Source organism: Danio aesculapii, chromosome 9 (genome assembly GCF_903798145.1).
Source record: "Danio aesculapii chromosome 9, fDanAes4.1, whole genome shotgun sequence".
In the NCBI taxonomy this organism is placed as follows: domain Eukaryota; kingdom Metazoa; phylum Chordata; class Actinopteri; order Cypriniformes; family Danionidae; genus Danio; species Danio aesculapii.
In genome coordinates this window covers 35,087,229-35,113,323 of record NC_079443.1, presented here as the reverse complement: position 1 = coordinate 35,113,323, position 26,095 = coordinate 35,087,229, and the positions used below count along the sequence as shown (strand labels likewise).

Genomic DNA, 26,095 nt, shown 5'->3' with positions numbered 1-26,095 from the left:
GTTTGACACTCCTTGTTTATATGATCTTTCAAAAACACTTGGATTTCTGGAATAATAAAAAAGATCATCAATTATATGTGCTCATAAATATTTGTGCTGCTTTTATTTCAATTGTTTTTCGGCAACAACAACAATACTGATTCTTTTTCAGCAGATGCAATCATATCACTGACCAGCAGAGGGAGATAAAATAAAGAAAATCTCAAACTACATAGTGCTTAAAGGTACAGCTCACCCAAAACTGAAAAGCCTGTTTACTTGCACTCACATGGTTCTAAACTCTAATGAACAAAACAAGAAATTCTGAAGACTGTTGGAGGGAAAAACAGTCACTGACATCCTTAGTAGAAACAAAAAAATACTTTGGAAGTCAATGTTTTTTCACCCAACATTCTTCAATTTATCTTCCTTTGTGTTCAACAGAAGAAAGAAACTCATAAAGGTTTGGAACAAGTGGATAATGAGTAAATAAATGCACAATGTTTATTTCAGGGTGAACTATCCCTTTAAGTAGAAATGTTCAGGCTGTATCAAAAGAGTGCATTTAAAAAAATATTAATCAATTCAGCTAAAAATAAAAGTTGCACAATGACCTGTAATGTTTGTAACATAAAGCTTGATGGCATTATATTTTTTTATTGAATTAAAGCACAATTTATATGTTTATAAATAAGCCATGTAGCGACAGTGCTCTTAAAAAATAGAGTAATAATAATATCAAAAAGCAGGCTGTGACCTTTAAAAACGATCCCTTCATATAGAGCAGACATCCAATAAATATAATACAAATATTTATTTCCCATCCTTTTTTTTTTTTTATCTACAAAAGATTATGTCCATAGATGTATAACAGAGAATACGCAGCTTTAACAAATGAACAGCTGTATGATAAAGTGTATAACCAGGTAAAAGACACATTTTCAGTTATTGCTGTCTATTTAAAAGCATCTCTAATATCCATAACCCTGATGATAACCTTCCTGGTAACCCTCATGATAGCCATGATGATAACCATATCCACCGTACTCATCCTCAGGGCAGCGCATACCTAGAGACTGCTGGATGGCCATTTCCTGTCTGCGGAGCTGCATGGAGTCGATCAGGTCATAGATGATGGCCATGGACCACATGGGCGACGGGTACCAGGATTTGACATTTCCGTCTTTTCCGACAAGCAGCATGGAGAAGTACTCAGGGCTGATCTGGAAGTAGTTTCTGATGTCTCTCACTAGAGTGGCAGAGATGCCCTCACGCTCCACCGTTGCACTTCCTGAAGTGGGGGTTGAAAACAGGTGCGTAAGCGTGCATATAAACAACATATGCTGGATGTACAGGAAACTGAGACATTTGTGGATCAAAAATTACTTACTGAGGATGTAATGAATGAAACGCTGAACTAATCTGCAGAATCTGCTGAATATTTTATTTTCATATTAGTCAAAAATATTACTGAAATTAATTAAAAATCAGAATAAATATAAATTTACACAAGTAAATAAATTGACACAATGGGCTAAAAATCTGCATATTTCCGCATGCTCAAATTCCGTGTAAGCCTTGTAATGAGTTATTTGGTCCAAATACATTAATATTGAGGGTTCTTTTTTATTTAATATGACACTTTAAAACACTTTAATGAGTAAAAGCGTCTGCTAAATGACTAAATGTATTTCATTTCCATGATGTCAAAGATGAATTTTTAGCTGACATTTATGTGTTCCAGAAAATAATAATAATAATAAATATATATACAGCTAAAGTCAAAATGATTAGCCCTCCTGTTTATTTTTCCCCCAATTTCTGTTTAATGGAGAGCTGATTTTTTTCAACACATTTCTAAACATAATAGTTTTAATAACTCATCTCTAAGAACTGATTTATTTTATCTTTGCCATGATCACAGTAAATAATATTTTACTTGATATTTTTCAAGACACTTCTATACAGCTTAAAGTGACATTTAAAGGCTTAACTAGGTTAATTAGGTTAACTAGGCAGGTTAGAGTAATTAGGCAAGTTAATGTATAACGATGGTTTGTTCTATAGACCATCGAAATATATATAGCTTAAAGGGGCTGATAATGTTGACCTTAAAATGTTTTTTTTTTTTATTAAAAACTGCTTTTATTCTAGCCAAAATGAAACAAATAAGACTTTCTCTGGAAGAAAACATATTTTCAGACATACTGTGAAAATTTCCTTGCTCTGTTAAACATCATTTGAGAAATATTTAAAAAAGAAAAAAATTCAAAGGGGGGCTAATAATTCTTCAAATATATATAATCAAAATTTCTATTTTAAATATTATATATTGAATATTAATACAAGTATATTTGGCACAAAGTACAGATATTTATTATAAATATAAATTTATTATAGTAATGTGGATTGTGGTTACAGTTGTTTAGCAACTTTTTGAAATGAAAAATAAATATTGACCTTATTTGCAGCCACTGGAAATTTATTGGCATAACATTTATCATCAACATTTATCAGCATAACGAGCTGTTTTTATAGCTAAAAATCAAGACAAAAAACAAAAAAAGAACAGCTCCTTATCCTGATCGATGTTAAAAAATGGTATTTTCATAATACATTATTTTAATCTCTATTATAATCTTAATTACAGTTTTAGTACGTTTTTCAGATCAGAATTGAAATTTGCAAAGTTGTAAGTGCATTTCTCAAAATGTCGTACAAATAGCAAAAAAAACAGGGATTACCTGTGAAAGCCTGTCTCTTGTTTGAAATCCTCAGTTCATCTCTCAAAACTGAATTTCTGTGTCAATGAACGTGTCAGTGCCATCAGAACAACACATTCTTGTGATTGTGTATAGATAAGACAGTCAAATTACTTAGTCATGTTGTCAATATAACAGTGTACTCTAGAGGGGTGTTCTGATGTAGACTATGGCAAAAAAAAACATCTTGTTGTTTTTACTGTAATTTGTTGACAGATCATTGCATTGTGATACAGAAAGGAAAAGACAGCACAAAGCAAAACAAAAACACTAAATTAGAAATGTGAACAGAGGACAATCTCCTTTGAGATGCACCTTCATTAGAAAGTCAGGATTCACCTGGGAGAAATGTACTAATTGTAGACAAATTTCGAAAACTAATGGAAAAATGTATTGAAAAATGCTTTATGACAAAATATTATGATAACTTGTTCAGCCATTTTGCTTGTAAAGACTTATACCAATGAACAAACCAATAAACATTGTGGGGGGTGAGACTATTCAACAGATGGCAAAATAATATGTTTTGATCTACATGACATAAGCAGTTAATTATGTAGGAAACATCAGAGAATTTCACATAATCATTTGCATGGACGTATAAAAGCATTTGCAACTTGTTCAAAGGAATGAGAAACTGCTTTTCTGATGTGCACATGTGATACGATGAGCTGAAGATTGAACAGGTAGTTTTGAGCATTTTAATTCTGATCTGAGAAATGGACCAAAGCGACTGAGGAAAACTGTCAATTATTTTTAGGTATTGTCACTACAACACTTGCACAAAGTCCCTTCATTTTTTAGTTCTAAAACAACAGCAGAAAAGAGATTACTTCCACGTTGCAGAATAAGGTGAATAACTCAAATAACACTAAATCAAATCTCACCGGGATCTGTTTGTCTACCATTTCCCATCCATATATCCATATTTTTTACAACCTCAGTAACAGCGTACTGTATCTGTTGACATTTTTGTGGACTGGTATGCATTAACAGAGAAACCTCTGACAGAACATTTTCAAAGAAAACCAGACTTATTTTTATAAAACCAACATGTTTCATCAGATGTTGACTCTGCTTTCATCTTACATATGCGGCCTGCCTGTGAAGACTTCAGCGTCAGCACTCTAAATCCAGCGAACAGAATCACTTTTTGATCTGAATGTATCAGACAGACCGCTGATGCAGCCTTTCAAAACACAAAGGAGCTTCGGTGCCAGTGAACGCAAAGCTGTCTGTAATTTCAACAATGGTGGAAAATATGTAAACACCTGAGCCCTCGTTCATTTCTGTCCCGCGAAACACTCTTCCTGTGGGAAAGGATTGGTCATTTGTGAGGCCGTCCGGAGCTGGAGAGGTTGACTCATGCAGGGTGAGGCCAGTGGCTGCTTTTGACTGACATACCTAAAAAAGCAGCCAATGTCAACACTGCACCACCGCACTCATTTAAAGCGCAGATTAACCCTTAAGGGGCTATATGTGCGAATTTCCAGGTATTTGAGGGGTCGTGAACTGCCTTTTGCTTTGGATGGTTCTCTGAGGTCTTCTTATAATGTTATCAAGATTTTTACATCAACAAGCATCATGATTTAGAAGTAATAGTTGGCTTTCTGTCCTGTTTTGACCCTCCGAATACAACACAAACTCCCTCTGGTATGATTGGCTAACATTTTAGCATATTTAACATCTTTTTTTAAGTTTCACAGGACAGCAGTGTGTCCACTAATGTAAACTTATGAAATTATGTCTGATAGCCTATGTTTAGTAAATTTAAAAAAGCATAAGCATTCAGTACATATTTAAAAAAAAAAAATTAAGTTTGAAAGGACAGATGTGTGTCCACCAATGTAAACTTCTATTTTTTGTTCGATAAGTTATGTTTGGGAAAGTTAAGAAAGCATAAACATTAAGTACTTATTAAGTTACCTGTAAAATCAGACAAAGTAATAGTGAATACAAAATGAAAACCTCTACACACACTTACGTTTTGTGAAATCACTGTTGAACCAAATAGTAGGGACAACATTGTCATTTATTATTAATCTTTCAGAAAATTTGGTCGAAATTCAGAATACCTCATAATGTCCTTGCTTGTAATCAAATCCACAGTAAAAAAACAGTTAAACATTGACAACGTCCTTTATGACATGAACCGGGGCTAAAAATATAGTTTATCCACAATAATGCTGGGATCAAATTAAAGTCAAAGCAAAGACATGTTTTTCTTACACTACAGTGTGTTTGTTGTCTTCAGAGCCTCTTAAAGGTCCTGTGAAGTGCTTTGAAATGTGCATTTTTATTCAATGTTCTCAATGTTCTGTTTTATTCAATAATCTCAACCAAAACATGAAGAAAGGGTGGAACATAGTGTAGCTCCTCCCCTTTAAAAAAAAAACAACCAATAGCGTTTTCTATCATCACCACTCTGCCAGTGAAAGTGGTTGAGCTCAAGCACATCAAATGTAAAGCAAATGAGAAGCGTCTTGAAGGGGGTGGGGCATGTCAGATACTAGAGAGCATTTGATGGGTCATGATTTGATAAGAAACTATGAGTTGATGTGAATAAAACCAACATATCTTATGGCAATTCGTAACTTTTTGATTTAGTCGCTAATATGTATGAATTCCTACGATATCATTCGTACAATTTAGTATGACTTGTATTTCCCCTAATAACGGTTGGGTTTCGGGGTGGGGTTGGGTGCCTCGCCTCTGTTGTAAAATCGTACATTTTAGTATGACGGAACTTGTACGAATTAGCCTCTAAATTGTCAAAACTTAAAATACTTATGTTTCCTCATGAGATTAGGCTGATAAAACCATTGATCCATTTAGGCGGAGGTGACAAACTACAAGCTTTACATGTTTATTTTATACTATACATGTTTATATTACAGTTTATACAAGCTTTTTACATGATTACATGTTTTATATAATGTATTTATATAGTTTTATAACTTCTAAACTCAAATCTTGTCACTGTTTTGGAGACTGCTAGCTTTTAGATATCTTAAAAACTAGCAATACTGGTACTACCATCTGAAAAACTATATTTTAATATCAAGAGACCTTTAAACGTTGGTTTCTGATAGACCCGGGCCTGCTCCATGTACCAAAATTAGCTGGCTAGCCAGTTAAGTTTCAGTTTAGATTGCTCTAATTCTGAGTTTTAGGTACCATGATGGTATTCAACTTTATTAACTTTAATGTTCTTTATTGATATGGTATCTTACTCTACATGGCTAACCTGTACCAAAGCGGATTATGTTCTGGTTTGAGAACACTAACTGAGCTTTAACCAGTCAACTGTGAGCAAAAGTGACACATCTCCGATTCCTCTTGCTTTTTCTTTAGACTAACAATAAAGTTAATCAGGATGTTTTTATAATAGTACAATGACCTCTTCTCTTTAAAAAGTCAAGGAAATTTAGATTTCTCAATTCATGGCTCTTTTAATAACCTTTTTATTTCTAATGTGAATGGCATCTGGATGTTTGTCATGAGTATTTGGCTGCCAAGTTAATTCCAACTTATTTTATTTCTGAAGAAAGACTTAAAAATAACTTTATGAGTATATCAGGACCTCAAATCATCCATGTGCATTAATGTAGGAAAGAACAACAACTCTGAACCTTCAGAATTTATATACTAGCACAAAATCTACACTATATATGTTTCCCAAAACCACAGTATGTAAGCGCCTGAGTCAGCTGATATTTTAAACTGCTTTTTGAACCAGCAGTGTTTACATACCTGTTAATATGGCTTCTCGCACCTCAAAGTCTAGACCACATTTTAGAAGTTTACTGGTAAGTCTTACTTACCCAGAAGACTAGCATGATTTGCGAGTTTTTCAGTGACAGCTGTCTTACCGTTGATGGGGTAAAGCTCTAACACTCCTCCCATGTCCATCAGGTCTGTCCCGACCAGCTTCAGCACGGATACATGACGAAGACCTGCAAATCAACAAGAATTTTTAGGGTACATTTTTTCTAAGTATTCAAACTTGTTGACATTGTTAAGAATTTTAAAATGTTAGTTCAGTCTAAAATAAATATTCTGTCGTCAAGTTTTTAGTTTCTATCCCTACTGAAAATCTATTGACACAAAGTTCAATTCAAAATGTTTAAGTGATCCATATGAATCAAGTGATTTAGTCCAAGTCTGGGAGACATGTAATAAATAAACCCACAATTTAGGCTTTTATTCACACATAATCACTGATCAGCATACAATGTTACTGCATTCAGATTTGATCACAGAATATCAAGCATGCCTTGCACCAATGACATTCATTCTTGTGTGTCACATGGCACATTTGAACTTCCACAAGAACCAATGATGTTTGTTCTCATGCAAAAAAACTTAAAACAGAAAAAGTTATGGCTGAGCTTCTGTTTTATTTATTGACAAGTATTTATATGTGAATATAAGCCCCAATCAAATCTATATTGACCTTATTCTTTACATAGCGGGTGCAGCCATTGGAATCTTTTTGGCTCGCGACTTACGATTTCATTCACTTCCATTGATTTTTAGATGTTAAAAACTGCTCTTTATGTTGCAAACTGATATTTTATTATTATATTAATTTACTTTTTATGTATAGTCATGAACACTCTTGTTTGTAGATCAAATGGTTTGATCGTTTTCTGATGTTTATTATCCCTAGTCATTTCTCCCATAGGCAACTGAATCAGAAGTTCTAAAACAAGCGCAAAAACAAGTGCAATTCCGCATTGTAGAATAATGTCAATAGAGCAATCTTGTCTCTACTGAAGATTTGAATTCAATTTATAGAGGTATTATGAATATTTTCAAGTGGCACCAAGAAAAAACTAACGGAGCTCAGACATCTCTGATTTCATTAGCAATATCTTCATTTGTGTAGTAAAAATGAACAATTTGAATGGGTATTGGATGACATGAGGGTGAGTAAATAATGACAGAATTTGTATTTTGAGGTGAACCAATTCATATTTCTGACTTACAGATTGCCGTTAATGGAATATGGGGCTTACAGTATGTATTAATAAACAGAGTTGTCTCAAGTCTGAATTCATAGTCAAAATGAAAACCATTGCGGAAACCAATGTCAGTTTAAATGAAAGACCGACTGGTTATTTATTTATTTTTTTTTTGCATTTCACTTGTCAAACATCATGTAGATTTTATCCACATTCTGCCACACACTGTACATGTAATAATTATATTTTATGGAGCTGCGTAAAGTTCTGACGTCAGTTTGTAAGCACATTTTCCATGGTTTCCCTCTAGTATTTTCAGTTTTTGGAGGGAATAACAGTTTATAATTTATGGGTAAATGATGCCATGCGGTTCACATTATATCAAGAGGCTTCACATTTTGTTCTACAACATTAATTACTCACAATCATATGTCAGTTTGTGATTTATGAAGCCCTTGTTTTTTTTCTAGCGAGTTGCTAAATTGCCATTTGCTAGTTTAATTACAATGAGGTAAACCTCTGTATGATTTCCACAGGCATTTCGAGAGGAATGTGCTTCTTCTGGACTTAAAGGCTATCCTTCACACTGTTAGCTCTTCCAAGAGTGGTCACTGCTGAGATCTGCTGTTTTTGACTAACAGGTAAACAAAACCTACTGCTAATAGTAAATGAATGATATAAATATCAGTCAAATCCATCAAGAAGCCATTAAAGAGAATTCTGGAATTATGAATAACCGCTTAGCTAATTGCATGAGTTATGTGCGTGTCAAGATTTCTGGGACATGAGACAAAATGGCAAACATTCACTGCTTTTCTGTCAAGCTTGTGGGAAAGTTTTCTGACTGTAAATATCATCAGGAATACATATTGTTCTTGGGAATAAAACCAAGAAAAATTCCAAATCCATAACATTTAATATGAAATGTGGCTTGGGTTTTGAACTACGGTAACAACAATCTGGTTTCAATCTTCACTGATTGACAAGAGAAAATCAATGTGAGATATTATCTTGAGACACAAGAAACCATTTGCAAAAGCCTGCAGGGTAAAAAGAAGGTCAATCTTTAGTCAAGAGTCCCTGAAGAATAGCTTCTCCTGTGTATTTATCTTCAATAACATTATCTGGCATCTTTATCAAACTTCTCCTTTAATCATATCCTAAGGTTTAGAAAACAATTTTAGCCATTTAACAGAATTTTGGGGGGCTGAAAAGGCAAACTTTAAAAGTGCAAGTTTTTGGGAAAAAAAACAATTACATCTCAGTGTATACTACAAAAACGGTGATGTCTTATGCATGAGCGAATCATTGATAAAGAAAACAGCAAGGTCATACTACAGAAATATGCACAGACGTGTGGTGTTTCTTTGCAAAATAACATCTGTAATACAACATATTTAGTCATCTTTGTATATCTGTTCTATAGTCACCCATAATGTTTTCTATAAAAATGCTAAAAAAAAATTAAATAAAAAAGGAATAATTTTCTATTTTTCACAAAAGTAGATATTTTAAAATAGGTTGGAAACCTGTAACCATTTCTGCCATAGTTTTTGTTTTTTGTACTTCTGTAAGTTTTTTAAAGCTTTCTTCAAAATATCTTTTTTTTTTTCAACCAAAGAAAGGAAATGGGACCACTTGAGGGAGAGTAAATAGTGAGTAAACCCTCATTTTCGGTTGAACTATCCCTTTAATACATCATTCTAAAATGGGACCCTGAAAGGTATAGATCAACCAAAAATGAAAATTCTGTCATCATTTTCTAACCTTTTACTTGTCACACACCTGTTTGGGTTTCTATCTTCTGCTGAACATAAAAGAAGATATTTTGAAGAATGTTGAAAACCAGTAACCATTGACTATCCTAGTATTTATTGTTCCTACTACGGATGTCAATGAATATCCAGTTTACAGCATTCTTTAAAATATTTTCTTTTGTGTTCAACTGAATAAAGGAACTCATACAGGTTTGTAACCACTTGAGTGTGAGTAAATAGTGAGTAAACTCTCATTTTTGGGTGAACTATCCCTTTAATACATTATTCTAAAACAGGACCCTAATTATACAGTCCAATTAAAATTTTAAATTGTCATGGTTTACTCGCCATTTACTTGTCATACACCTATTTATATGACAAGCTGAACACAAAAGAAAATATTTTGGAGAATGCTGAAAACCATGACCATTAAATACCATAGTATTTATTGTTCCTACTACGGATGTCAATGGATATCCAGTTTACAACATTCTCCAAAATATTTTCTTTTGTGTTCAACTAAAAAAAAAAGCTCATACAGGTTTGAAACCACTTACGGGTGAGTAATTTGTGGGTGAACTATCCCTTTAATACATCATTCTAAAATGGGAACCTTAAAGGTATAGATCAACCAAAAATGAAAATTCTGTCATCATTTTCTAACCTTTTACTTGTCACACACCTGTTTGAGTTTCTATCTTCTGCTGAACATAAAAGAAGATATTTTGAAGAATGTTGAAAACCAGTAACCATTGACTATCATAGTATTTATTGTTCCTACTACGGATGTCAATGAATATCCAGTTTACAACATTCTTCAAAATATTTTCTTTTGTGTTCAACTGAATAAAGGAACTCATACAGGTTTAGAACCACTTTTGGGTGAACTATCCCTTTAATACATTGTTCTAAAATAGGACCGGTACAGTTCAATCAAAAATTTTAATCATGTCATCGTTTACTCACCTTTTACTTGTCATACACTTGTTTGTATGACAAGCTGAACACAAAAGAAGATATTTTAAAGAATGCTGAAAACCAGTAAGCATTGACTACCATAGTATTCGTTGTTCCTACTATGGATACCATGGTTACTGGCTTTCAACATTCATTAAAGTATTTCCTTTTGTGTTAAAATGAAAAAAATTGTGAGTAAATGTTTATTTGTGGGTGAACTATTCCTTTAATGATAATTTGACTTACCCAGGTTGCAGGCCTGACTGGTCAGTGCATAAAGCTGTTGCTGATAGGCCCATTCCTCATCGTTTGGTGCAGATATGACAAACAACCTGCGTCTCCAGCGGAACCTAAAAACAAGTGAAGCAAAAAATTTAGAACTTTCCAAGTTATTTAGATACTTCCAATGGATTCATTAAACAATACAAAATATTTGATTCCAATATAAAATGATGATAATGTCTCAATTTGTCAAGTAAACACAAGTGAAATATCTTACCTAACAGATAAAGAAGTATTTCATTCTTAAAGGCTTATGAACTACCTGGAAAGGAAGTTCTCCAATGATCTGGGCTTGTCCTCTTTTTTGCACGTCACCCCATCCCGTTTCTGTTGCTCCATCTCTCTGATGCGGGATGAAAAGGTGTCGATGTAGTCGAACACAGCCTTCATCGCAATTGGCACTTCATAGTATTGCTGGAAATAATAAAGTAGATGCAGAACTTAATGAAATATTACAGCGCCACAGAGGGTTATAAACCAAATACCTTTACAAGTAAGGGGATTTTCTCAATAGGTTTTGAGCAGCCAAGAATGTCTAGCCTAAAATTATGTGTCAAATCGACAGCGCTGTGAAGAATTCTTGGCATTTTTTGGGCAAACCACAACAAATATGCGGTTGAGGCAAGAACGCAATGCAGAACGCAACGTCCAATTTCACATGACTTCTGGCTTTGGCTACTGTATTATTCTTATTCTATTCAATTCAATTTGTATTATTTATTTTATTTGTATATATATATATATATATATATATATATATATATATATATATATATATATATATATATATATATATATATATACACAAGCATTTTATTGTATGATGTAAATTCAACACTTTAATTTAGCTTAAATGTCACATTGCTAGGAATTTTACTTATTATAGACTGAGGATTATATCAAATCTTGCTGAATTCAAATATTTTTGTAATGAACTCAAAACAAAGAGTGAAGTCCTGTTCATACCTAGACCAATTAATATAGTAATGACAACAATAAAAACTGTATTAGCATTCGCACCAGTGGACAATACCGTTTATTTTAAAAGCACAGCTTTAAATGATTGAGATCTTTAAACAAAATTGATTCTGAAAGGTTGTCAATGTCTTTTAGCTTTTATTAGTGGGAAAACATTCTATGAAAGTAAGTGAAAGATATTGTTTTTTGCCATTATTGTTAGCTGTGGTTTGAACTGTGCACTGATTCTTTGGATTTACAACACTTTATTTGGGCTGAATTTAAACAAACTAATTCAATGTAGTAATGTTCAACTTAATTTGTTTGTATAAAAAATAACCCATATAAATTGTTTGCAACCACTTACCTTAAAAAAATTAAGCAAATCCAAGGAATCATATTTACAGTGTGCTATATTTTGAATGATTTTTAGAAATAGATCTTTATCGACACACAGATCGCCTTTGTTTTAAACAAACCTCTCCACTCCAAATTGATCTTTGCTTGTATTCACCACATGACGTTGCTTCAAAACTGCTTTTCAAACCATAAGAAGAAATTTGCTCTAAATAACGCAAAAGTAACCAATTTTCACACTGCAAAAAATTAATTGCTTTTTTATATTTTTAGCTTTTTTTCTAGTCCAAATATCTCAAACTTTTTAAATCAAGAAGCATTATTTAGACAAATAATGAAAAAATACTGTCTTATTTAAAGAAGTAAAATGCCAAAATTAAGTGAGCTTTTCCTTAAAACGAGCAAAATAATCTGCCAGTGGCATAAGAAAAGTAATCTAGTTTTTTCTTTTGACATAATTTTATTTTGCTTACCCAATTGGCAGATTATTTAGCTTGTTTTAAAGTAAAATTCACTTCATTTTTACCAATTATTTCTTAAAGCAAAACAATTTATTTTTGTTTTTCTTGTAAATGCTTTGTGATTTAAGAGGTTTAGATATTTGGACTAGAAATTAGACAAAAATTCTAAGTAAGAAAAGCATTTTTGCAGTGCACTTGATAGTGAAATATACAGTATGTGTCCTATTACGTTTTTGTTTTTCTTTTACATTTTTTTATTGCATCTTTTATTAACATTTTAATGCCCATTTTAACAATGCAATGCTAAAGAAAAACAGAACAAATTTTATTAATATATATATATAAATCTAAATCTATATATATAACTATTTCCTAAATGATGTTTAACTGAGTCAAATAATTTGTACTGTCATCATGCCAAACATAAAATAAATCAGTTATAAGAAATGAGTTATTAAAACTATTATGTTTAGAAATGTGTTGAAAAAAATCTGCTCTCCATTAAACGGAAATTGGGGAAAAAAATAAACAGAAGGGCAAATAATTTTGACTTCAACTGTATAAAAATATACTATAGTTAGTTACTACATGCTACCTGCCAAGAATTAATTCAGTATTTGTGGGTGTCTGACTGGCGGCGGCTCTGAGGATTTTCAATAGATCAGACTCTCTATCCGCCTCCTGACTGCACAGTGGCTTCTTTGTTTATTGCAGCTGTCTGTAAACAGAAGTCTGCTTTGCGCTGGCACACCTCACACACCACTGAAAAGCACCGTGTATATGAAGCCAGTTTTAAAGCTTGCGTTCACCTTCGCCTTCATGTCCAGATCTGTGAGGACCACGTAGAAATCGTTGTAGGTCATTCCGTACTCTTTCCTCAGCTCCATGATAAGATTCTGGTTCTCCAAATCCTCCTGTCTCAGACCTTTCATGGGCTTGTCCTTCTCTGCAAAGAGACAAAAATCCTGATCAACCAATCAGCCAACCAGAGAGATAAATACAGCAGATGGCTCCGCAGTTGATTTTGTTTTGACTGCAGTTCAAAGAGACATGCGTGTCTTTCATAATGTACAGCGTGACCTCTCTGCTGAGGTCAGAGCCAGTGAAACTCTATAGTAAATAAGAGTACAGTACATTCTGCTGTTTGTCTGGATGGATAAAAAAAGTCAGCAGACATGCAGTGTTTTAATGAAGTGCTGCAGGGCCTTGAGGATGTGTTTATTCTGGGAGCATAGCTTCCTTTACTCTACAAGAGACAGATAAAAACAGAGCGACTCATGTGAAAGACCCTCTCTTTGCTCTGTGGAAACTCTGCGGGTGCACGAGACAGCACGGGAGGACGCAGCCAACCCAAAGTATTTGTTTTCCTTTCCGCAAAATTCAAAGAATTTCTCACTCTGATTTCCAGTGGACAACAAAACAGACGGTTTGAGAGACTTTCAGCTCAGGAGGTGAACTACAATTAAAATTACAATCTAATCAAAAAACCCTGTTTACACATGGATATTTTATTTATTCATTCATTTCTTTTCGGCTAAGTCCCTTTATTAATTAGGGGTCACCACAGCGGAATGAACCGCAAACTCATTCAGCATATGTTTTACACAGCAGATGCCCTTCCAGCTGCAAACCATCTTTGGAGTTACATCCATACACACTCATTCACACTCACACACTACGGACAATTTAGCTTACCCAATTCACCTATAACGCATGTCTTTGGACTGCGGGGGAAACCGGAGCACCTGGAGTAAACTCACAGAGAACATGCAAACTCCCCACAGAAATGCCAACTGATCCAGTGGTACCCACTTAGCCACCGTGACGCCCTGGTATTTTCATTCATTCATTAATTCATTTTCTTTTTGGCTTAGTCCCTTTATTAATCTGGGGTCACCACAGCGGAATGAACCGCCAACTTATCCAGTGTACTATAACTAAGTATGGGCGACGCAGTGGCGCAGTAGGTAGTGCTGTCGCCTCACAGCAAGAAGGTTGCTGGTTCGAGCCTTGGCTGAGTCAGTTGGCGTTTCTGTGTGGAGTTTGCATGTTCTCCCTGCGTGGGTTGCCTCCGGGTGCTCCGGTTTCCCACACAGTCCAAAGACATGCGGTACAGGTGAATTGGGTAGACTAAATTGTCCGTAGTGTATGTGTGTGTGAATGAGTGTGTATATGTTTCCCAGTGATGGGTTGCAGCTGGAAGGGCATGCGTTGCATGAAACGAATGCTGGATAAGTTGGCGGTTTATTCCGCTGTGGCGACCCCAGATTAATAAAGGGACTAAGCCGACAAAAAAATGAATGAATGAATGAATAACTAAGTATAATATAATATAAGTATAATATAATAAAATGTTACGAATATAAAAAACATTACAAATAAAAAACAATTTACCCACTGTAAAAAATCCAACTTAATAATTGTTAACTCAGTTTAAAATTGTAAGTAAGATGGAATATTTTTGAGCTCAGAGTTGAATTTACTCATAAAAACAATTTAACTGCATTTTTGGAACAGTTTGTTCATTGAAAGTAAAAAAGTCAGTTGATGAGATTTAAAATTTAGATTTCTTCATTTGAGCTTTTACCACTGTAAAAAAATGAAAAGCTGAGTTAACTTAAATTTTTTAAGTTAAACAAAGTTTATTAAGCTTCAGTGGTTGAAGTTGTGCCAAATTATTCCATAAAATAAACTTGACTTAAAACAGCCTTTTCAGTCAACTTAAAAAAATAATTCCTTTGCAGCCGGTTGCTTTAAAATTGAAAGTTAATTCAGCTTTTTATTTTTTACAGTGCAATAATGTCCTAGCTGTGAATAGAGTCATATGCATTTTTCTCCTTTGGTGCAGGGAAAACCATCCAACCATTTTGTACAAAATACAATGATGGGTAAGTAAAGATGCATTCGTCACAAATCGTATTGCAGCATGATATATACTGTCCAGATTTTTTAATAAGACAGATTTGCATGCAAAAAACTACATCTCCATAATCTATCACTGAAAGGAAAAAGTTTTGGATAATTCTTTTTCTTGCTTCAAAAGGAAGGCACTTCTTTATACAAAAAAATAAACTATTTAGGCATGAGCTTCTTTACAAGTTTTTTAATATAAATATTATAACCCAACCATTCATCAAACCATATGCCCAAATATTTATACTGTTTACTCTTTCAATACAGTCCCCCTCCAGAGTTAAGATTGGTGAAGCCTTTATTTTTGTACGACTGCGATTAAGGTGTATTTTTGTATATTTGGTCAATGATGCAAAACATTTATACACGTTCAACCATTTCCAAAGGAAATCCAAATTGAATACAGTTGGATTACTGTTCTAATGCAGAGTACTTGCTTATGTGGTTGAATTTGTTGTCTTTTTCCAATACATGATTCCATTTAGCTGATACATTCTGTTTTCCGTTTCTTACACAGAAAATGTATTAACAATAATAAATGAAGAGTTCAGATGCAACAACCTCTAAATGCCATCTGAATTTTTCTTCTAAAATGAGCATTTTTATTCGTCTCCTGAGTGTAGGTTTAGTAATATCAGTTTTATGTCATAGAACAAGCCCTATTTGTGATCTTTAATGTTAAATAATTAAACAAAACAAAGGAGGCTGAGAAAAATATTCATTTCCGATGGAAATTTCAAACGGCACTTGGAGGTTTTTTTCATCTGAACTCTTCAAATAATAAATGTATTGATGAGATCTCTGAATATCACTTATGTGATATCAAAAAAGGAATACTTACTGTAAAATAAAACAGTTAAAGGGATAGTTCTCCCAAAAATCTGAATACTTTCAAAGTGCACTGCGAAGGGAGCGCAATTCGATATGAAGATCGCTAAAACTGAACTGTAAAAATACTTTGAAACTAAATTACACCTAAGAGAGATGACCTTAATTGTTTTTTCTTTAATCATTCCAAGTTTAAATGTTGCAACATTCGAAAGGAATAGGAGATAATTGGTAATAGAACACAGCCAGGAACTATGCTTCTAACTGCAGCTCTAGAGATGTAGTTGCAAGCGTACAAGATTGCGATGCAGTTTGCAAATGTTTGTTGGAACGATGGATTTGGGAAACGCCAAATCAACAAACTACGTTTGTAACAACACAACTTGCGACCTTAGTTGGCTAACCATGGTTTTCGGAAACGCATCCATGCATGTGAAATGGTACATTTCTTTTGTGAAATCTAGGTCTGTGAATTTGATTAAATATTGTATGTATTATTATTGTTATTAAATATGTTTTAATGCACAAAATCTTTATCACCCTCTAAATCATTTTGTATTCATGAAGACACACTTTAAAGTTGTAAAATTTAGTTAAATGAGTATCAATGTAGCCAAAAATGTGTGTTAAAATGATAAAATTGCATACTGTGTTAGGAACTCATTGGAAATAAAGAAATGAAATGAAAATTATATATCTTACTTTCACTACTCAATTCATACAGTATTTTATACAGTACATCATGAAGTATAATTTAACTAAAATATGTATGTACAATCCACAAGCTTATTTCACAACATCAGCACATCAAAGCAGATCAGAAAAGGCTTATATACTCATCTGCCCATACACCAAAATGGATTTAAATCCCAGATGTGAACAGCAACATGTCTCCATCATCTACTTGTGATCTGATCTACCAAAACACATCTTAAAACCAGGTGTAAACAAAGCCAAGGTTCAGCCAAATAGCTATTTCTTCCGCCTAACATGTGGTTTTCTTGAAACAAGCTCTATATTTATCTTTCAAGGCAAGAACAAACACTAAGGATGCTTAATGTGCAATATATAAACAACACTCAGGAGTCTTAACATAAAATATAAACAAACACAAATGTAAATAACTCTGATAAATCGGAATCCCCCTTACATCACACGCATTATAAACAGAAAATGAGAGATTGAGTTTAGCCTCAGCAGCACTCCTAATTATATATGCCTACCATAGCCACAGCATGGGACCTTTAATTGTGGTTTAGGAACCGCTGATCATACAGTCAGTCATGTTTCCTTTTCTAGTACCTCCGATGCTGCACTAGAACCAGTCAGTGAGCTGGCAGGCTATAAATGCTCAAAACGTGCCAGACTGATATATGCCTTCACAGAGAGCCCTATGTGTTCCTCTAGATGGCTTTAAGTGAGAGATGTTTATATGAGAACTAGTTTTTGATTCCATTTTTCCACCCTGTAAGCAGTGAAAGGGACCCCTCACAAACAACTATGTGACGCAGACCAGACTGATGAGTATATGGAACAAAAGTCAAAGCAGTGACTCATTCAGAGGCAGTCTGGATGACGATGATGTCATGGTTAACCCTTTTCTCAGCATTTTGTCTTAATGCTTGCAGATTTATTTTTCCCCATTCAAATCTGTGAATTTAACTTCCAAACTGTGCAAGTGTGGAATATACAGCATGAAACTTTACATCCAGGGGAACTGATGAAAAATATATACTGAAAATGGACATTGATGGTGGAACTGGGAGAAAACTCTTTGGCTCTTTGTTTAGGACATTTTGGCAGTGTAATTAAAAGACTATAATTAAGTACAATGTAAAAAATAATATGGAAACAATGTGTTTTAAAGCACTTTGGTAAACACTGTTTCTTAAAAGTGCTTTATAAATAAAATTTGACTTGACTTTGAATTATTTTAACTTATTTTAATAAGTTAATCAAGTTTTGACTAATTTATTTTAGCTATACAAAGTACAAAGTAGCTATACAAAAACTTAAGTTTAGTAAGTTTGATTGATGTACTGTAAGTTGAAATGACTTGAAATGTTAATTTTATTCAACTTAAAAAAAGGGTAAGCGGCAAGATTTATTTTACAGTGTAACACATGGAATGTTCTTTGGTCCCTAAAATTTAATTATTAAATATGTTTAAATAAACAAACAAAAAAATGTGTATAGACCTATTAACCTTAAAAAATTACAGTTAATTTAATAAGTGTCTTATTCAAATTCTGCATATGCTTTCATCCAAAAATGTGAAAAATTTATACGCAAAACTGGAAAATCACTTAAAAGATATCTGAATACAGCAGTGATTCCATCCAACGAGTCAAAGAAAACAAAATCGTCACTTCCTGATTATCTGGTGCCAAATATTAACAGTAAAAATGGAATTTGCTGCAGTAGGAGAAGCTGCGTGAATAATTTCCTTATTTAATAAATGAAATTAATAACATAATAAACACTAATACTGAAATAGTTAAGGTGTTTTAGAATGACCAAAACAACATTTCAGATGTTTTACAGTGTGTTCAGCCTGCTGGTTTGTCCATTCACGCACATTTTTATCATCACATGATCTCTTCCAACAAAATCACATGACCTTTCTTTAGTGCTCATACTGGAATTTGTTCGTTTAAAGTGTTTCCATTGTAGTTTATGCGCATCTTTTCTTACCGTATAAAAAGTTTATCCTACTCAGTTATGCGCATACGTTTTTTATGCGCATTTTCAAAATGTATGCACATCTTGGCGTTTTCATCCACCAATTTTTATTTTTTTATGCACATATCCAAAATGTGCATAAACGTGGGTGGATTTTTGATTCTTGTTCAAACTACTTCTAATTCTTGACATTTTTTAAGTGGGAGAAATTTATAGTTTTGTGTTAAATACACATAAATTTTAAGTTAACTCAATTGATTTGTGTTAGAACAACATGAATAAATTCTGTTAAACCCTGCATTTTTTACAGTGTACACTCCATAGTTCCACACAATTCCTTCATGTTGTCCCAACAGAAATCAATTAGATTAACTTAATTATTTACAAATTTAAATGGATTAAACATAAAAGTTGTCCCATAAAAAAAATGTAAGAATTTTGTTAGAACATGCAACAAAAGTCTTTTTTGAGCACAGGAATTTAATTGAACGTTCAATTGCATTTTCCATTACATTTTGAATGTCACACAACGTAATTAGCTACATTTCCATCCACCTATTTTTATGCGCATTTTGGAGATGCGCAACAAAAATGGTTCATAGAAATGCCAAGATGCGCCAAACGTTTGAAAATGCACATAAAAAACATCTGTGCATATTTGCGTAGGACAAACTTTTTATTCGGTAAGAAAAGATGCGCATAAACTACGATGGAAACACTTTTACCAAATTCTACTATGCGCATTAAAAAAGGTCATGTGATTTTGTTTTAAAAAATGATGTGATGATGAAAATGTGTGTGAATGGAGAAACCAGCAGGCTGAGCACATTGTAAAACATCTGAAATGTTGTTTTGGTCATTCTAAAATGCCTTAACCATCTCAGTATTAGTGTTATTCAGTGTTGGGCAAGCTACTTGAAAAATGTGGTGAGCTAAGCTATTAGCTACTCTACTTAAAATGTAGCTTAACTACACTAAAAGTTGCCCCCTGGGAAATGTAGCAAGCTAAGCTAAAAGCTACATGGCAAAAGTAGCTTAGCTACAAAATAGTTCAGTTCAGTTATTTACTGTAAATAATATGCTGTACTAAACAGAAACAAACTATAGTATATATCAGTAAAAAAAAAAAAATCCAATTAAACCAGGTGTTACACATTTAAAATACTACAGTAATTTATAGTAAAGGGAAATCTCTCCTCTCTTTCCATCAAGCAAGTTTCAGTTGGTGACTTCACTGACCAGAGGTAGCGAAAACTTTGTTGTCTAACACCGTAAAACAAGAAGAAGAAGAAATCGTTATTCTCGCCATCATATGGATTTACTTTCATCGGCTAGACACCGGCCTCACAGCTCCGTGAATGTCGGTGTCGTCACTTATTGATCAGCGATCGGTAAATGTAGCTTGTGTGGACGCTACTGCGCTACTTGACCAACACAATAGCTTCGCTACTGAAAAGCTATTTGATTTAGAAAGTAGCGACGCTACCGCCACGCTACTGAGAAATGTAGTTAGGCTAGTAGCGTCACTACTTGTAGCAACGCTTCTGCCCAACACTGATGTTCTTATATTATTAATGACCCCCCAGAACTGTCGAGAGCGTCTGTGCTCTGTGTCTCACACCTTCAAACGCCACCACACACTCATTGCATGTCGTTATCGTCTTCTGAGGTGCGAGTAATTTATTAAATGAAGAAAAGATTCAGGCAGCTTCTCCTACTGCAGTAAATTCCGTTATTACTGTTGATATTTGGCGTCAGATAATCAGGGAACAGGGGCGTAGCAACCAGGGGGGACGGGGGGATTCGTCCCCCTCACTTTTAGAGACAGGCCATTTAGAAACAAGTGATTAATAATTAAATGAATGTATGATCTCATACAGCCCCCCCCCCCCCCCCCCCCCCCTCCCCCCACACTTTTAAAATGTCTGCTACGCCCCTGTTATGTAGTGACGATTTTGTTCTCTTTGACTTGTTGGATGGAAACGCTGCTTTTTTGCACATCTTTTAAGCAATATTCCCCTTTTGTCCATACAGTTAATTTGCATTTTTGGGTGGAAACATAGCTATTGTTGACAACATGTAGCATTCAAGGCAAGTTTTCAGTAATAATCTGGGTATTGCTGAAAACTTGCCTTAAATGCTAGATGTTATTTATATTAGTAATTTTGAGGGCGTGAGCCTTTGAATTTACTCCAACTGTACACATAAATTCAAGCCATGGGCTTCCCTGCTTTTGGAACAGCACGTCAAAAATGTACAATGAAGAAATTGTAAGAGTAATGTATGCTTAATCTACACGCCCTTCAAAACTGGCTCGTCTCCCAAGAACTGACTGCTGTAGCTGAGCTAAAACTCTACAGTCAGAATATCAGCTACAAAGGAAACAGACTTTTTCCCATGTCTTGGCTAATGAACTAGAGAAAATAGCGTGCCATGGCGGTCTCTGCTCCCACTCTTCCACTTGATTCATCCAGCAGCATTCCATGACACTTGAACAAGTACCATTCACTCCATTCCCAGACCAAACTTCAAGTTCCTTTGCTCTGTGTCATATGAGGTCATAATCTGGAAAAGTGCTTCCCTGACTTGCAAGTGATTGCCAACTGTTGAATAAAAGGCACTTTTTGTTTGACAAGCGATTAAAAGCCTAAAATCTCCAGCTGAAGAAAATGTCTTTTGTTTTTCATATCCATCTTCACCCTAATCATTTATAGCTCCATGTCACAACTAGTAAAGCTCTCAAAGAACAGGAAACAGTTGCTATTTTTTTATGAATGTTGCAGGATTTTATGATGGGTGGCCTGAGTTCAGTTTGGCTCAGTGGGAATAGATGGAATGCTCTGACCGGAACTTCCATAACCTGTGTTTAAATGTCCATATGTCAACATGTGACATGGATTCTCAGCAGTGGCCATTTAAGAATGAGGAACCAAAACAATAGAAAAGATAACAGGAAGCACGTATACACTGTACAAAATCCAACTTGAAAAAAGTTGAAATTACTTTTTTTTTTTGTTGTTGGTTTGGCAAAAATGAGTAAAAATCTGTACAACTACATTTAACACATTTACTTAACATAAATCAAAATTTTCTTCATTAAGTTAAAAAGATTAATTTTGTCAGCAAAACTTTGCATATTCACCCAAAAAAAAGCTTCTGCCAACTTGTTACTTTTAGTTGAGTTAATCTCAGACCTCCTTACTTCATTTGCAACCCCATCAACAACGAAAAAATTATAATAATAGTAACACCAATAATAACAATTATGTCATTGCTATTAACACAACAATAAAATACTACTGCAATAATGCTAACGTAATCTGAAATTATTATTCATGTGTAATTTATCTGTTTTTGGGGGGGTGGGGGTGTTAACCTGTGCATATTGCTGGAGAACTACACACAGGACATTTTAATGAACTACAACTCCTGTCATGCACCTCACACACACACACACACACACCAATTTCTGGTTCCTCCTGATTACACACACACAGCTGGAAGCGCATGATGGACTGATTACTAAGACTATAAATACACCTCATTCAAACAGACTCTTTGCTGAGTCTTGTTTTTCCCTGTGAAGCATTACAAATTTGTCCTGCCATGTTTTGATCCTAGCTTTGTATACCGTTATTGTTGTTTTGCCTCCTGTTCTGTTTCTAATTCTGTGTCAAATAAATGTTCTGTTAACATTTGTCGCTGTTTTTTTTTTTTTTTTTTTTTTTTCAATTGAACTATGTTTATTTGTTCTAATAATGTTTTATTTCTTAGTACTAATTTCCACAAGAGTTTTTTGTTCAATCAACTTCAGATATTTTAGGTCAGTAGTTGTAGTTAGACACAGAATTAGAACAGGACATGAGGCAAAACAACAATAACGGTAAACAAGACAAGGATCAAAACATGGAAGGACAAACAGGGAAAACTGTAATGGTTCACAGGGAAAAGCAAGACTCAGCAAAAAGTCTGTGTGAATGAGATGTCTTTATAATCCTGGTGATCAGTCCATCTTGAGCTTCCAGCTGTGTCTTCGTAATAGTTGTAGTTCATTAAAATGTCATGTGTGTAATTCTTCAGCAATCTGCACAGGCTAAAAAAGCCCCCCCAAGAAAAATAAAAGATAAATTACAAATGAATAATAATTTCAAATTACATTAGCATTATTGCAGTAGTATTTTGTTGTTTTTAAAAGTTGAATACACAAGAAATACAAAAGGAAACAAGGATTATAAGCTTTATAAACTTATTATAAACTTAAAAAGTTTTGTTACAGAGTAAAACTAATAATCTTATGTTAATGTTAATAATGTTTTTGCATTACTGACAAATAATTTTAGGTCAGTGCAGCTAATGTTTTCAAAAGTTGTTTGAACAAGAAAGAGCTAATGGAAATAAGGATTATGTTTTTTTTTTCGTACTGACTTTTTACAGTGCAAACAGCAATGAAAACACATTCTTCTATCATTCTTCAACAGCTATTTTGATTCAAATGGTGGTTTGAATAATATGTATTTTATATAAAAGCGCATGCGAGTTTATTGTGTTTAAAGACTTACCAAGCTGGTAATGATCAATCTTCATGGTGCTGTTCCTAAGTGTGCCAAAGATGGTGATGATGGAGACTTTCCTGATTGCCATTTCACACACGTGCTCCAAGTATTCATCTCTCTGCTGAACATACATGCTGTTCTCCTCTGTTGGAGAGGTGATCAACTAAAGAAAAGATTTTGTAACAAAAAACATTGAGTAAAAGCATAACAAAATCCACATTCTAATTTAGGGGTGTCCAAACTCGGTCCTGGAGGGCCGGTGTCCTTGAGTGTTTAGCTCCAACCCTAATTAATCACACCTAAACTAGATAATCAAGCTCTTACTAGATATACTTGAAACGTCCTGGCAGGTGTTTTGAAGCAAGTTGGATCTAAACTCAGCAGGACACCAGCCCTCCAGGATGGAGTTTGGACACCCCTGTTTACATTAATACTATTAACAAGGCTACTCACAATTAATCTCCTCCTGCTTTCAAAATAGTCCAAAAAGGTTGCCAGAGTTCCTTTAGGTGGCGGCGGTGGTGGTGGTCTCTTTGTTGGTTTCTGATATTCTTCTTTCTCAAGGATCTTTGGAACTTTCTTTCCATTTTTCTTACCACCCTTTCCATCTTTTCCCCTCCTCTCCGCCTTGTCCTTTTTAGACAGCTTATCTGTCTTGTCCTTTTTCTTCTTTTTATCTGTTTTGCCCTTGCCTCTTTTAGTGGGCACGATTTCTTCCTCTTTTTCTTCAGGATAGACATCAGTAGGCACACCTACATCATATTTCTCCTCATATGCATTGATAATATCTTTATCGCTATTCTTTTTCTTTGCCGGCCTAACTTTGGTTGGTTTGTGTTGTGTAGGTATAATGTTGGTTTGTCTGTGGTTGTATTCTTTTTTAGAAGTGTGGTTGTCCCTGTATCTTGCGGTGTCAGTTGTGGGTGAGGTGGTCTGGTATCTGTCCCTGCGGTTGTAATAGTAAGGCTCAGCGGTGGTCTTGTGGGCTGGGATCCATTGTGGGGTAGTTTGAGTTCTGGTTGTCCTTGGAGTGGTGGTGGTCCGTGTTGTTGTTGTGGTCGGCCGTGTTGTTGTTGTGGTGGTGGTGGTGGTGGTGGTAGATCGAGTTGTAGTTGGGGCACGTGTTGTGGTGGTAGTAGTTGCTTTGGTAGTCGTGGTGGTAGTTGTTGGAGTTGAAGTAGTAGTTGTTGGTCTTCGAATGGGTTTCCGAATCTCTTTTCTCCTTTCTACTGGTGGGTCCACCTTGGAATCAGTGATCAGGACACCCTCAACCACCTGACCCTCCACCCCAGCCCCTTTACACTTCTGCACAAAGCCTTTCTGCCGTACTTTTTCCATTTTGCGCATTGGTGACTGGTCGATAACTTCATACATTGCTTCCAGTCGGACAGGGTATGGATAGCGTTCCTGTACCTGAAGCGTCTTCTTAAGAAGGACCATCCCAAACTTTCCTTTCTCTAATTTAAGAAAGGTCATGAGCCTGGGAATGAGAGTAGTATCTAATGGCTCTTCCATCACTTTTCCTACATTAGTAATGCGTCTGATTTTCCCACCCAACTCTCCTTCCTGGTGGAACATGACAATCTGATGCACGTGCCGCTCAGCCAACTCACAGTAGACCTCTGGTTTGAGCAGGCTCATCATCAGTCTGTAGTAGCCATCAGAGTCGTGAGGTGCGGAAATAACCAGTAGGCGGTTTTTCCCTGCAAATGACGCTAGTAGGTTTGGTGAACCAGCACTGCTTGGCATGCGGGACACTCTGGCCCTGGCTCCAGGTGTTCCATCATCTTGCTGGATTGGATTCCTTGTCCCACCCTGAGCCGGTCTCCTTTGTGCCAAGACCTTTCTGGATTGGACATTCCTTCTAAATTGTACACCTTCGTCTCCCTGCATCTGTTGGCGCTTATCATTGATCCATGAAGAAGAAGCACGTGCTTTGATGATCTGACCCTGTCGGGATTTGTTTTGTCTCGCTCGTCTTACGGACATCAGTCTGAGTTTAGCTTGTTTATCGGTCGGGCTGCTCTCTGACACGTAAACAGCCCATGTCAACAGACACAAAACACCGAAACCAAGCATGTACCGTGCCCTCATGTTTGAACACTTTAATATCACTTAAGTCGGCAGAGAGATACAATCCAATGAAGCGTCATAAGATCCGAATTTTAATGTGTGTGTATATACATATATAAAGCGTTTATATGCTGATGCTCAGTGCAAAAAAGGCAAAAGTTCTTTAAAACATGTTTAGAAACTAACAAAGTTTTTAACAAAGAAAAATTCGGTCAATTTAAAAAGACCTTTGTTTACCTGTTGATGCGTTTAGGAAACATGTCTTGAATATTCAGCGCGCGATCTGACTGATTAAAGCAGAGAGACATTTACTGCTGCCCAGCGCCAGGTTTTCTCATCTCATCGTGCATACATTGAAATGCATATAATCCTTGATTCAAATGCCAAGATAACCTCCTCAGTCAGTCAGTCCAGAGAAGTTTGACGCGCGCAAGTTCAACACAACGCGCGCCGCGAAAAATGAGGAAAAAGTCAGAAATACTTCCAAGAGTATGGAAAACTCTGTGTGCGGCTGCTTATCACTGGAAGCTTTCCCAGACATGACAGAAAGTAACAGCACAGCAGCCT

General features: G+C 35.0%; 1 protein-coding gene across 1 annotated transcript; it reads right to left on the bottom strand.

Moving 5' to 3' along the window:
- Window positions 1-67: 67 nt before the first annotated feature.
- On the bottom strand, window positions 68-26,095 carry ccdc80 (coiled-coil domain containing 80). The gene is made up of 7 exons (XM_056465566.1): window positions 23,909-26,095; window positions 23,462-23,618; window positions 13,289-13,425; window positions 10,967-11,118; window positions 10,669-10,772; window positions 6,614-6,697; window positions 68-1,270 (listed from the first exon to the last, which is right to left on the bottom strand). The coding sequence occupies exons 1-7, from the start codon at window positions 25,547-25,549 to the stop codon at window positions 951-953; spliced, it is 2,595 nt and encodes an 864-aa protein (XP_056321541.1). The 5' UTR covers window positions 25,550-26,095; the 3' UTR covers window positions 68-950.

Coding starts and splice junctions, on each gene's coding strand:
- ccdc80 (XM_056465566.1), bottom strand. CDS start 25,549: ATGAGGGCACGGTACATGCTTGGTTTCGGTGTTTTGTGTCTGTTGACA. Junction 23,619..23,908: donor AAAGCAGGAGGAGATTAATT/GTGAGTAGCCTT, acceptor TCTTTTCTTTAG/TTGATCACCTCTCCAACAGA. Junction 6,698..10,668: donor CAGTCAGGCCTGCAACCTGG/GTAAGTCAAATT, acceptor GTTGATTTGCAG/GTCTTCGTCATGTATCCGTG.